The following is a 14,118-nucleotide window of genomic DNA, read 5'->3' as shown; positions in this document are numbered from 1 at the left end:
CTTTCTAAGATGACCTCAGACATGCTTGGGCTCCGTGTTAAAACAGTAATTGAATGATTTCACTCCAGGAGCTCCGAGTTTCCAAGCTACGTGTGAGCTAGCTTAGTCAGAGAGCTACCTCTGCAGAACAGACCAGAACAACAACAACTGCAGGCTGGATCACCCACTCAGTTTGAACACAGAGTGTTTCTGAGAGCAGTGTCTATCCAGAGCAGTGTCCAGTATGAGCAAGCAGCGAGAGCTGAGCTTACATGGCACTCAGTTTCAGAGTGGAATGGATGGAGTAGATGGAAGCAGCCAGTGGAGGGTTAGAGATCTCAGCTGACTGCGCTGGTACCTCCTCACAGAACATCAGCACACCATTGTCAGCGGCTGGCAGAGAATCTGATGAGGTGCTCCATTCTTCCAACTGCCTCCTCTTCTTCTTCCTCTTTGTCCTCTTCACAGCCTTCAACATCTTGCTGTCCCTGCCTCCTGCCTCCTGCCCTCCCTCTCTCACAGTGTGCTTCGAGCTCGGTTCTCAATCACAGATCTCCCCAATTTCCAGCGAGAGATTACAGACCACCTCCTGAACACTGGCTGTACTGAGCTGGGAAAGGTTGATCCAGGGTGTGTCTGTGAGGTGCAGCTGGTAACCTGAGTTACACACAGCAAATAGCAGAGAGATTCCAAGCAGTGTCAGCCTAAAGCTACATGTTGCAGATCTGTCTCTCAATCACAGCGACACACCCATGAAAAGGCAATGTGCATTCATCGTCTGCCAGGTAACACATTAGTCCACCCAGCTTCACACTGTAGACCAGTCACTGTTTAAACAGCATTAGACAGGCACGTTCAAACACTGTACAAACACGCCAGTTCCAAATCCAAATACCACAAGAAAGAACACTGTAACAACCTTCCAACAGAAACCAACAGCAGCCCTCACAGTAATACAGCGTAATACCTCAGGTCAGAGTGGCATTGTGTGTGTTGCTGTGTAGGCTCCAGTGAGCTTGTTAGTGTGAGTGTGTCTGCATGGTGATGCGTGTCACTGTTGGTGCACACGTGTGTGTGTATATCAATATATACTGCATGGTGTATGTGCATATATTTGAGTGAGTGTATACATTCATGTGTGTCAGCATGTGTAAGTGTGTGTGCATCAGTATGTGAATGTGTGTGAAAATGTGACAGTGTGTGTATATGTGTGTGATTGAGGGTCTGAGACAATAGACAACAGGTGTAGTAGGCCATTCAGCCCTTCGAGCCTGCACCACCATTCAATATGATCATGGCTGATCATCCTTAATCAGTATCCTGTTCCTGCCTTATCTCCATACCCCTTGATTCCACTATCCTTGAGAGCTCTATCCAACTCTTTCTTAAATGAATCCAGAGACTGGGCCTCCACTGCCCTCTGGGGCAGAGCATTCCACACACCCACCACTCTCTGGGTGAAGAAGTTTCTCCTCATCTCTGTCCTAAATGGACTAACCCGTATTTTTAAGCTGTGTCCTCTGGTTCGGCACTCACCCATCAGCGGAAACATGTTTCCTGCCTCCAGAGTGTCCAATCCTTTAATAATCTTATATGTCTCAATCAGATCCCCTCTCAGTCTTCTAAACTCAAGGGTATACAAGCTCAGTCGCTTCAGTCTTTCAGTGTAAAAGAGTGTGTATGTGTGTATAGATGTGTGATAGTGTGTGAGTATGTGTGAGTGAGTGTCAGTGTGTGTGTGTGTGACTGTGAGAATGTGAATGTGTGTGAGTGAATGCGAAAGCGTGTGTGAGTGTGCGAGAGCGTGTGAGTGTGTGTGAGTGAGAGTTGTGAGGATGTGAGAGTGCATGCATGAATTGCTATTTTTCTCGGTGTCAGTTACAGTAGGAGGAGTGTCAGTTAGGACCAGGGGGCTCACAGGGAGGTATTTAAAGTATAAATATTTCCCTGGTGTATCGGTGGAGTGCACACTGAGCAGGAGTGGACACAGGACTGCTGGGTAAGTGGGGCTTGAAATTTGCTTTACCCTTTACACTACTCGGGACGTGTCACCCACACGTCCTCATCCTCCTCCTCGAACCAAACAAAAAAGGTTCTGTGCACAGGAAGGTGAGGTGTGTTTTTTTGATTTTCAGTGCTCTCTTTGGGAATTTAGAATTGTGGGAATGGAGGGGAGGGCAGTGGGATGTTCCTCCTGCAGGATGTGGGAGGTAAGGGTCACCATTAGTGTTCCTGCTGACTACATCTGTGGGAAGTGCACCCAACTCCAGCTCCTCGAGAACAGCGTCAGGGAACTGGAGCTGGAACCGGATTAACTTCAGATTATTCAGGAGGCAAAGGGGGTTATTGACAGGAGTTACAGGGAGGTAGTCACTCCTCAGGTACAAGGAAAAGGCAGATGGGTTACAGTCAGGGGACGGAAAGGGAACTGGCAGGCAGTGCAGGGATCCCCTGTGGTGGTTCCCCTCAATAACAAGTATACCGTTTTGGATACTTTTGGCGGGGGGACGACGTACCAGGAGTAATGAGGCACAGGTCTCTGTCCCTGCTGCTCATAAGGGAAGGGGGAAGAGGAGCCGAGCAGTAGTCATTGGGGACTCCATAGTTAGGGGGACAGATAGGAGGTTCTGTGGGGACGAGAGAGAGACTCACGGTTGGTGTGTCACCTCCCAGGTGCCAGGGTTCGTGATGTCTCGGATCGTGTTTTTGGAATCCTTCAGGGGGTGGGAGAACAGCCCCAAGTCATGGTCCACATTGGCACCAATGACATAAGTCAGAAGAGAGATGGGGACTTGAGGCAGAAATTCAGGGAGCGAGGATGGAAGCTTAGAGCTAGGACATACAATTGTTATCTCTGGTTTGATGCCCGTGCCATGTGCTAGTGAGGTGAGGGATAGGACGAGAGAGGAGTTGAACACGTGGCTACAGGGATGATGCAGGAGGGAGGGTTTCAGATACCTGGATAATTGGGGCTCCTTCTGAGGTAGGTGGGACCTCTACAAACAGGATAGTCTTCACCTGAACCAGAGGGGTCCCAATATCCTGGGGGGAGACATTTGCTAATGCTCTTCGGAAGGGTTTAAAATAATTCAGCAGGGGGATGGGAACCAAAATTATAATTCCGGTAAATGGGAGGTTGTGAGTAGTGAGGTCATAAATAAAGCTTCAAGGTCACAAGAGTGCACGGGCAATGCAGGAAGGTGGTTTGATGTGTGTCTACTTCAACACTAGGAGCATCCGGTGAACTTGCAGCGTGGGCTTCTACCTGGGACTTGGATGTTGTGGTCAGTTCGGTGACATGGTTAGAGCAGGGACAGGAATGGTTGTTGCAGATTCCGGCGTTTAGATGTTTCAGTAAGAACAGAGAAGATGGTAAAAGGGGAGAGGTGCGGCACTGTTAGTCAAGGACAGTATTACGATGGCAGAAAGGACGTTTGAGGACTCATCAACTGAGGTAATATGGGCTGAGGTTAGAAACAGGAAAGGAGAGGTTGCCCTGTTAGGAATTTTCTATAGGCCTCTGAATTGTTCCAGAGATGGAGAGGAAAGGTTAGCAAAGATGATTCTCGATAGGAGCGAGAGTGATAGGGCAGTTGTTATGGGGCACTTCTAACTTCCCAAATATTGACTGGAAATATTATAGTTCAATACTTTAGACGGGTCAGTTTTTGTCCAATGTGTGCAGGAGGGCACACAATGTGTGACACAGTATATAGACAAGCCAACAGGGGGCGAGGCCACATTGGATTTGTACTGGATAAGGAACCCAGCCAGGTGTTAGATTTGGAGGTAGGTGAGCTCTTTGGTGATAGAGACCATAATCAGTTATGTTTACTTTAGTGATGGAAAGGGCTAGGTATATATCACAGGGCAAGAGATATAGCTGGGGGAAAGATTTAGAATGCATAGGATGGGGAAGGAAACTGCAGGGGGTGGGCACAACTGAAATGTGGAGCTTGTTCAAGGAACAGCTACTGTGGGTCCTAGATAAGTATGTACCGGTCAGGCAGGGAGGGAGTGGTTGAATGAGGGAGCCGTGGTTTATTAAAGAAGATGAATCTCTTGTCAAGAGGAAGAAGGCTTATGTTAGAATGAGATGTGAAGGCTCAGTTAGGGCACTGGAGAGTTACAGGTTAGCCAGGAAAGACCTAAAGGGAGAGCTAAGAAGTTCCAGGAGGGGACATGAGAAGTTGTTGACAGATAGGATCAAACAAAACCCGAAAGCTTTCTACCGGTATATCAGGAATAAAAGAATGACAAAGAGTAGGATTAGGGTCAATCAACGATAGTAGTGGGAAGCTGTGCGTGGAGTCCGAGGGGATAGGGGAAGTGCTAAATGATTATTTTTCATCAGTATACACACAGGAAAAAGACAATGTTGTCAAGGAGAATACTGAGATACAGGCTACTAGACTAGGTGGGATTGAGGTTCACGAGGAGGAGGTGTTAGCAATTCTGGAAAGTGTGAAAATAGATAAGTCCCCTGGGCCAGATGCAATTTATCCTCAGATTCGCTGGGAAGCCAGGGAGGAGATTGCAGAGCCTTTGGCTTTGATCTTTATGTCGTCGTTGTCAACAGGAATAGTGCCAGAAGACTGGAGGATAGCAAATGTTGTTCCCCTGTTCAAGAAGGTGAGTACAGACAACCCTGGGAATTATAGACCAGTGAGCCTTACTTCGGTTGTGGCTAAAGGTTTCGAAAAGGTTATAAAAGATAGGATTTATAATCATCTAGAAAGAAATACTTTGATTAGGGAAAGTCAACATAATTTTGTGAAGGATGGGTCGTGCCTCACTAACCTTATTGAGTTCTTTGAGAAGGTGACCAAACAGGTGGATGAGGGTAAACTGGTTGATGTGGTGTATATGGATTTCAGTAAGGGGTTTGATAAGGTTCCCCATGGTAAGCTATTGTACAAAATACAGAAGCATGGGATTGAGGGGGATTGAGTGGTTTGGATCAGAAATTGGCGAGCTGAAAGAAGACAGAGGGTAGTGGTTGATGGGAAATGTTCATCCTGGAGTTCAGGCACTGGTGGGGTACCGCAAGGGTCTGTTTTAGGGCCAACGCTGTTTGTCATTTTTATAAATGACCTGAATGAGGCTTAGAGTAAATTAGCTGAGGACACTAAGGTCGGCAGAGTTGTGGATAGTGTCAAAGGTTTCTGTGGGTTACAGAGGGACACAGATAAGCTGCAGAGCTGAGCTTAGAGATGGCAAATGGAATTTAATGTGGAGAAGTGTGAGGTAGTTCATTTTGGAAGGAGCAACAGGAGTAAAGAACATAGAACATTCCAGCGCAGTACAGGCCCTTCGGCCCTCGATGTTGCACCGACCTGTGGAACCAACCTGAAGCCCATCTCACCTATACTATCCCATTCTCATCCATATGTCGATCCAATGACCATTTAAATGCCCTTTATTGAGTTCTTTGAGAAGGTGATCAAACAGGTGTGTGTGTGAGAGTGTGTCTGTCTGTGTGTGTCTGTGGGTGTGTGTATGTGAGAATGTGTGCGAGTGTGTGCGTGTATGCATGTGGTCGCGCACATGCATGACTGCGCATGTGTGTGTGCGTGTGTCAGGGATGTGCAGTCCCTGAGCCTGCCTGGGTACCTGTGCCGGTGGATGACTGCGTTGAAGAGTCTGCCGTCTCTCCAGCTGCTGGTGAAGTTATCACAGCGCAGCTCAGGGTACCCCTCCACCATCCTCTGGGACCATAGCAGCAGTTTCTCTTTGGCTGTCATATCGTCGGATTGGCCAGTTACCTGGATATCGGAGATCTGAAAAACAAACCTTTCATTCATTCTCACTGAAAATAACCAGCAACTAACCCAAACCCAGCTTCAATCAGAGAATGTTTCCAACACAGAAGACCATTTGACCCCTCATCTCTGTGAGACTAACTCACCTAATGCTCGTGGCTGGGTTGATAGACCATGAGGGACAGTGCAGTGTTAATGTCACTGAGGTAGTATTGCCAATTGTAATACAGCCATTCAATATCACCAGGGCTGACCTTGGGATTCAATCCCAATTTCCCACCCACTCCTCTGAGAGACAAAACCTTCATGTGCTGTGGGTTGACCCCCAATGTTCCTGAGGAAGGGAATTCCAGGATTCTGACCCAGCGACACTGAGGGAACAGCGATATATTTCCAAGTCAGGATGGCGAGTGACTTGGAGGGGAGTAGTGTTCCCGTGTATCTGCTGCCCTTGTCCTTCTGGAAATGGTCTTGGGTTTGGAAGGTGCTGTCTAAATTGGTGAGTTTCTGCAGTGCATCTTCTAGATGGAACACACTGCTGTTAATGAGTGCTAGTGGCAGAGGGAGCTGATGTTTGTGGATGTGGTGCTAATTATAGAGCCATAGAGATGTACAGCACGGAAACAGACCCTTCGGTCCAACCCGTCCATGCTGACCAGATATCCCAACCCAATCTAGTTCCACCTGCCAGCACCCGGCCCATATCCTCCAAACCCTTCCTATTCATATACCCATCCAAATGCCTCTTAAATGTTGCAATCGTACCAGCCTCCACCACATCCTCTGGCAGCTCATTCCATACACATACCACCCTCTGGTGAAAGAGTTGCCCATCAGGTCTCTTTTATATCTTTCCCCTCTCACCCTAAACCTATGCCCTCTAGTTCTGGACTCCCCTACCCCAGAGAAAGGACTTTGCATATTTATCCTATCCATGCCCCTCAATTTTGTAAACCTCTATAAGGTCACCCCTCAGCCTCCGACGCTCCAGGGAAAACAGCCCCAGCCTGTTCAACCCAGAGCCAGACACTGGTCAAGAATCTAAAAGCTTCCCTCCTATAACATCTTTCCAGCCACTCAATCCTTTCTCACTCTCCTCCTCCTCCTCCTCTTCCTCCATCATGTATCTACATGGGAGTAATGCAGAGATGACTAATTTCAGGTTCGTACTTGCTCCCATCTTCCCTTGCTCTCTAGGCTCTGACTGACTATTGGACACATTGCACTTTCTCCTTCTGTCATCGGTGACCAGGGTGAACTGAGACCTCTGGCCCCCTCCCTCAGACTGTTCGGCAGCTGCTACAAGATCCTCCTGACCCTGGCAACTGGGAGGCAACACACCATCCTGGAGTCAGGTCTACAGCCACAGACAGGTCATGGTCAGGAGCATGAGGTCAGATTCCACATGGTGGCCTTGCTGAGGAGAGTTCACTGTGTGTTCAAAGGAACCTCATCAAAGGAGGAACGTGAAGGAATGAGGTGGGGGTGTCAGAGGGGTGTGACGGGGGAGGGGGGGGGGGTGATGCGATTCCCTGCTCTCCTGTTTCCCTGTTGAGTTGCTCTTACTGAAAGTGCACAGGCAGATCCCACACTGGGCCCTCACAGGGCTGTCATTGTGCAGACACTCCCAGCTGCTGTGTGTTTGGACTAATCCCAGTGCCTGACTGAGGCCAGAATAAGCAGCCTGTGAAACCGCGCACACAGCAGCCGAACCTGAACACTATCACTGTACCAGCCAACTCTCCCAACACAGAGTGGGCAGGGGTCCAGCCAGACATTCCAACATCTGGGCAAGGGAGTGGGAACCAACAGAAAAACACATTGGCAACACCCTGTGTCAGAGAGCGGGAGAGAGGGAGGGCAAGGGGAGAGAGAGAGAGAGAGAGAGAGATGGGAGGGGAGAGAGAGAAGGAGAAAGAGGGCAGACAGAGAGAGAGAGACAGACAGACAGATAGAAAAGCAAGGGGCAGAGAAGAAAAGTCAGGGGGACTGAGAGAGAGAGAGGTAGGGGGAATGGGGTAGACAGGATCAGAGAGAAATGGGGGGGATGGGGTAAAGAAGAACAGAGAGAGAGAGGTGGGGGGATGGGGTAGAGAGGATCAGAGAGAGAGAGAGGTGGGGGGTGGGGTACAGAGGAACAGAGAGAGAGAGGTGGGGGGATGGGGTAGAGAGGATCAGAGAGAAAGAGAGGTGGGGGGGGTAGACAGGATCAGAGAGAGAGAGAGAGAGGTGGGGGGTGGGGTACAGAGGAACAGAGAGAGAGAGAGAGGTGGGGGGATGGGGTAGAGAGGATCAGAGAGAAAGAGAGGTGGGGGGGTGGGGTAGACAGGATCAGAGAGAGAGAGAGAGGTGGGGGTGGGGTACAGAGGAACAGAGAGAGAGAGAGGTGGGGGGATGGGGTACAAAGGAACAGAGAGAAAGAGGTTTGGGGGGTGGGGTAGAGAGGGACAGAGAGAGAGAGAGGTGGGGGGATGGGGTAGAGAGGGACAGAGAGAGAGAGGTGGGGGGATGGGGTAGAGAGGGACAGAGAGAGAGGGAAAGAAACATTTTCACTCAGAGGGTGGCGGGGCTCTGAAACGTGCTGGCCTGGAGGTGAGTTGAGGAGGGAATCTCACAATCTTTAAAAAGTACCTGGATGAGCCACTGAAATGTCAAAACATTCCAGATTATGGACCAAATGCTAGAAAGGGAGGTCACGGTATCTCCTTGGCAGTACAGACTTGATGGGCCAAAGAGTCTCTTCTGTACTGTATGATTGTATGAAGGAGAGACACAGAGAGATAGAGGGGGAGAGACAAAGAGATGGAGGGGGAGAGAGAAAGAGAGAGAGAGAGACAGAGAGATGGAGGGAGAGAGAGCGAGACAGATAGAGGGAGAGACAGAGAGAGAGATGGAGGGAGAGACAGAGAGATGGAGGGAGAGAGACAGAAAGATGGAGGGGTGAGAGACAAGATGGAGAGGGAAGAGAAGGAAAGAGAAGGAATAAAGAACAGAAAGAAAGAAAGAGAGGAAGGGCAGGAGGGAAAAGGAAGAGATAGAGAGGAATACAGAGAGTGAGAGAGAGAAGGACCAGATAAAGTGAGAGACAGAAAGAGGTGGGATGAGTGAGAGAAAGAGAGAGAAGAGAGCAGAGTGAGTGTGTGTGTGTGTGTGTATTTGAGAGAGAGAGATTATGAGGGGAGAGTGATGTGAGAGTGATGTGAAGGATGGAAGGAATTGGTGATAGGATGAAATGGAAAAGGTGTGGGATGAGGCTTGTCAGGACTGACAGACCAGCATAAAGCCAAGTGGCAGACACTTAGACTGACATAAAATATGGAACAAGACAGTGTGGGTCTCCAAAATGATATCTGGTGGATATGGACAAGTTGGACCAAAGAGTCTGTTTCTATGCTGTACATCTCTGTGACTTAGCGACATTGACCAGTTGGTGGAGTTGGATAGATGAGGTTCCTGGTCGAGAAATGTAAGATGATGCACTTTGGTTGGAAGAACATTGAAAGGCAATATAAAATAAGGGGATAATGTAAAGGGGGAGCAGGAGCAGAGGGAGCTGGGTGGTATATGTCACAGGTCACTGAAGGTGGCAGGACCGGGGGGAGGCGGGGGGGGAGAGACGGGGGGAGCAAGTCGTTAATAAAGCAGGCAGGACCCTCGGCTTTATTACTGGGGCAGAGAGTACAATAGCAGCGGGGGGGGGGATGTTGAACTTGTCCAGGACCCTTGTTGGTCCTCAGCTGGAGGACTGTGTACAGGGGGTGGGCCCCACATTATCGGAAAGATGGGAATGCATTGGAGAGAGTGTAGAAAGTGGTTTCCAGGAATGGATTCCGGAATGAGACACTTCAGGGATGGGGGTGGGGGGGTGGGGGGGGGGATTGAAGGTGTTGGGACTGTTCTCCCCAGAGAGAGGGCGGCTGGGAGGGAGATTTAATCAAGAGTTTCAGTAAATCAGAAGAAACACTCTCACTGACAGGAAGGTGGGGGATAGATTAAAAGATGTAATCCAAGGTAAATGTTTATCACAGGATTTGGAATGTGCAACCTGATCAGGGCCTGGTCACAGATCCAGTTGTAATCTGCAGCATGAGAGCTAAGTAACATTTGGAGGAGGAATCTCACAGGGGGAGGAGGAAGGGCAGGGGACAGGGGAATTGACTGAGCTGCTGAACACAAGAGCTAGTTGGCAGAACGGCCACCCGCTGTGCTATACAGCTCTGGGTTTCTGTAAATGGCCTGCCTTTGTGCTGATTTAAGTACTTTGTATAAATGTGAAAGGAACAAAACTGGCTTTGTCCTGACAAGTGAGACTGAGCTGAGGATTCTGTTCCGACTCTGCAACTTCAAAGTAGGAAACTGTGCCTCTGGGCTTGTGGAAACAACATCGGGCCCTGTCCTTACAACATTCACAGCTCTGCATTGAGGTCAGCAACTTTCCAGACCAGACAACAGCAGCTTTCATGTATCCAACATCCTCTGTGTCCCAGATTACTGCTGTTTCTAATTTTGTTTCACTTTTGAACTGTAAGGTTGTTGTCAGTCAGGCCTGAACCTCTAGCTGATAGTGTTTAACTCACACTGAGTTTTAAACACATAGGGCAATGAGAGAGAGAACAGATCAGAGAAACAGAGCAGAGAGAGACCGAGGAGGGTCTGGCTTTTCCTTTTCCAGAAATGATCCTTGTGACCACACTAACACTGAAACACAGCCAGTCAGGCAGCATCAATGGAAAGACAGAAATAGATCTTTCACTTCTAAGAATTTCATCAGCTCTGAACAGAATCACTAACTCAGTTTCCCTTTGTATGAGGATGCTGTGTGAAGTGTCCATTATTTCTCAGGAGAGGGCAGGAGACAAGCATTTCTGCAGCAATAAACATGACTCCAGGACAGTGTGTTGCCAGGGTCGGGGGATATCACGGAGCGGTTCTGGGAGACAGGATTCAGCAGACAGGGATCATTGCCCAATAGGCAGGAAGAGGGATGAGGACCTGAAGGAAGATTTCTGGAATTTAGGAAGGAATTTAAAATGCAATAATCTCAGGATTACTCCCAGTACCACTGACTAGTCAGTTTAAGAACTGGACTATCAATTGTTTGAATACATGGCTGGAGAACTGATGGGAGGGATGGTAATTTACCTGAATCTCAAACTTTTGTCTATTTTAGAATCACACAGTCACACAGTACAGAAGAGGCCCTCTGGCCCTCCGAGTCCGCACTGACAAAGCTACTCTAAGTCTGCTCTAGTCCCACCTTCCAGCACTTGGTCCGTAGCCAGGAAAAGTTACAACATTTCCAGTGCTCATCCAAGTAGTTTTTCAAGGTTTTGAGGTTCCCCGCTTCAACTCTAAAATAAAAAGGTTCCTGGTCCCAAGGCAGACTGTAACATTAACCTGGTGATCCGGCAATTGGCACAAATCCTGTGACAGTCAGCTGACAGAAACGGACCCCTGAAACTGACCAGGCGCTATATGGGGGAGAGGCACAGTGTAAAGAGTGAGAGGCTACATCTTCCCTGGCACAGCAAGAGCAGCATTATCTAAAATAAAGGTCCAATAAACGAGCAGTGGAAGCTGTGGGTATCTGTGCACAGATCATTGAAGGTGAGACAGCGGGGTGAACAGGCTGTGAAAAAGCAGAAAGCACCCAGAACAAAGATAATTTAATCTGGACATGCTGCAAAATATTATAAAACCATTAGTTTCCAGCTGGAATATTGTCTTATAGCTGGAATACAACGACAGTCCTGTGTGCAGTTCATGATGGGAAGGATGTGTGTGCACTGGAGAGGGTGCACAGGAGATTTACCACGATGATGCCTGGGCTGGAGAGATTCAGTGATGAGGATAGATTGGACAGATTGCGGTTGTTTAGGAGAAAGTGAGGACTGCAGATTCTGGAGATCAGAGCTGAAAATGTGTTGCTGGAAAAGCGCAGCAGGTCAGGCAGCATCCAAGGAGCAGGAGAATCGACATTTCGGGCCCTGCCTGAAGAAGGGTTCATGCCTGAAAGGTCGATTCTCCTGCTCCTTGGATGCTGTCAGATTGTGGTTGTTTTCCTTGGGCCTGGGGATATTGAAAGGGGACGTGACGGAGGTGTAGAAAATGATGATAGGCAAAGATAGGACAGACAGGAAGAAACTTGTTTCCTTAACAGAGGGATCAATGACCAGGGGGCACAGGTTTAAGGTAAAAGGGCAGGAGGTTTAGAGGGGGGTGGGGAATCTGGACCTCACAGCCCGAGAGGGTGGGAGAGGCAGGAACCCTCATCACATTGAAAAGGGATTGAGATGTTCATATGCGATGGCAGTTGAAGTCCATTCTTTCACTCATTGATAGGATGTTGGTGTCACACAATGAGCATTTAGTGCTTGTCCCTGAGTGAAGTGATGGTGAGCTGTTTTAAATACAACAGGCTCGATCCCCCACCACATCGAGAGTACTCGGACAGTTTTGGTCCCCCTGATATATTCCATCAAACTCAGCTCAGGGAAGGTCCACATGACTGATTCCTGGGTGAAAGGATTCCCTTTGCCCAGTAACATTGGTTGCACCAACTCTCACTGAAGAGAATTCCTGAGAAGATTGCGAGTGAATTTTTTAAGAAGTAAATCCTGAGAGGGTTTGACAGACTGTATGGTAAAACATCAGCCCAGGGGCATTGTGTAAAAACACAGGCTCTCCCAATGAAGACAGAAACGTAGAGGAATATACTTTTGTACAGAGAGTGCAGCCAGAAATGTGGCTCTGAGACTACAACCGGCCAAGACTTGACCAAATCCAGCCGACGGATCGAGGGCAGAGTGACCGAATTCTGTTGCTAATTTTTGTGATGGTAGTTTACTCAGAGAGCAGCAAAACCTCAAGCACATTGCTGTGGGTTTGATCATAGAATCCCTGCAGTATGGAAACAGGCCCTTTGGCCCATCAAGTCCACACCCCAACCCGTTTCCCCTGACCTACATTTACCCCTGACTAATGCACCTAACCTACACATCGCTGAACACCACGGGCAATTTAGCACGGCCAATCCCTGTAACCTGCACATCTTTGGGTTGTTGGGACGAAACCCACGCAGACACGGGGAGAATGTGCAAACTCCACACAGACAGTCACCCGAGGCTGGAATCGAACCTGGGACCCTGGTGCTGTGAGGCAGCAGTGCTAACCACTGAGCCACCGTGCCACACCACACAGTCACATGTGGGCCACCATTGAAGAGCTGTTTGCTGAACTAAGAGAAAGCACATGTACATTAAAACAATAGAAGGTAAAGATCAAAGTGTATTGCGGAGTGATGCAGAGAGCACTGACCAGGCTTTGGATCGAGTTTCCTGCCAAAAGCTAGAAAGGGAATACTAAGAACAGAGAGATACCCCCTCCCCCCACCACCACCATGAACGGGAAAGCCTGGCTAAATTCAAACTTTATTTGAGCCCAGCAGATACTGAACTGTTTGAACAAACTGTGAAGATGCTGACAGCAGCTGGTAACAAGGGGAGTACCTTGTGCTGTTCTGAACAGTTTCCAACTGAAATGGGCTATCAGCTGCTTGGAAGAATGTGTTAGAGGATGTCCTACAGGCAAAAGCCAGGCGAATAAATTGGTCAGTTTGAGAGTAGATGCTACTCCAAGGACATTATACAATTTTAAAGAGGCTGAATTGGAGTCAATAATAGAGTTGACGACTGCCTCAACCCCCTGGACATGTTCCAAAAGGGTCTGTTTGAAAGAAAAGGAGACAGCAGCATTGATCCACGGCTGGCAGGTGGCAGATAACAGACAGCCACTGGGATGGACCAAAGGCCTTGAGAACACCAGCTACAGTATGATACAGTGGCCAGAACACAAAACAAGCACAAGCTAGCAAACTCTCTGCCGTGCGTGAGGTAGATCTGAGTAAGGTATGGGATACAAAAGGACACTGGGCCTGTCTGAGCAGGAAACCTGGCTCCAAAGACACAGCCAGAGGCTCCAACAGTGAACAGTCAGGGACACGTTTGGCAGTGTAGCAACATCGACATGGGACGGCACAGAGCTAAATAAACAGAAGCCGTTGAAGAAATTAACCAATGAGGCTTTTGCCACAATGGAATGGGAGGTAGTGGCAATGTCACTGGGCTAGTAACCCAGAAGCACAGGCCAATGCCCTAAGGACAGCCATTCACATCCCACCATGGCAGGTGGTGAAACTTTAATTCAATAAAAATCTGGGGGTGGGGGGATAAAAGTTCAGCATCTAATTGTTGTTCATTGTTACATAACCCCATGTGGTTTATGGGCAGCACGGTGGCACAGTGGTTAGCACTGCTGCCTCACAGTAGCAGGGACCTGGGTTCAATTCCCACCTCAGGCGACTGACTGTGTGGAGTTT

General features: G+C 48.6%; 1 protein-coding gene across 1 annotated transcript in view; it reads right to left on the bottom strand.

Annotated features, from left to right (window-relative positions):
* The window catches only part of LOC132816260 (plectin-like), a 295,683-nt gene that overhangs the window by 20,801 nt on the left and 260,764 nt on the right, over nt 1-14,118 (bottom strand). The window contains exon 9 of the mRNA XM_060825757.1: nt 5,593-5,759. Coding sequence (XP_060681740.1) covers nt 5,593-5,759 — 167 coding nt within the window. The remainder of the gene's footprint in view (nt 1-5,592; nt 5,760-14,118) is intronic.

This window comes from Hemiscyllium ocellatum, chromosome 5 (assembly GCF_020745735.1).
Source record: "Hemiscyllium ocellatum isolate sHemOce1 chromosome 5, sHemOce1.pat.X.cur, whole genome shotgun sequence".
NCBI lineage: Eukaryota > Metazoa > Chordata > Chondrichthyes > Orectolobiformes > Hemiscylliidae > Hemiscyllium > Hemiscyllium ocellatum.
Note: the sequence above shows the minus strand (reverse complement) of the source record. Positions and strands in the feature narration are given on the sequence as shown.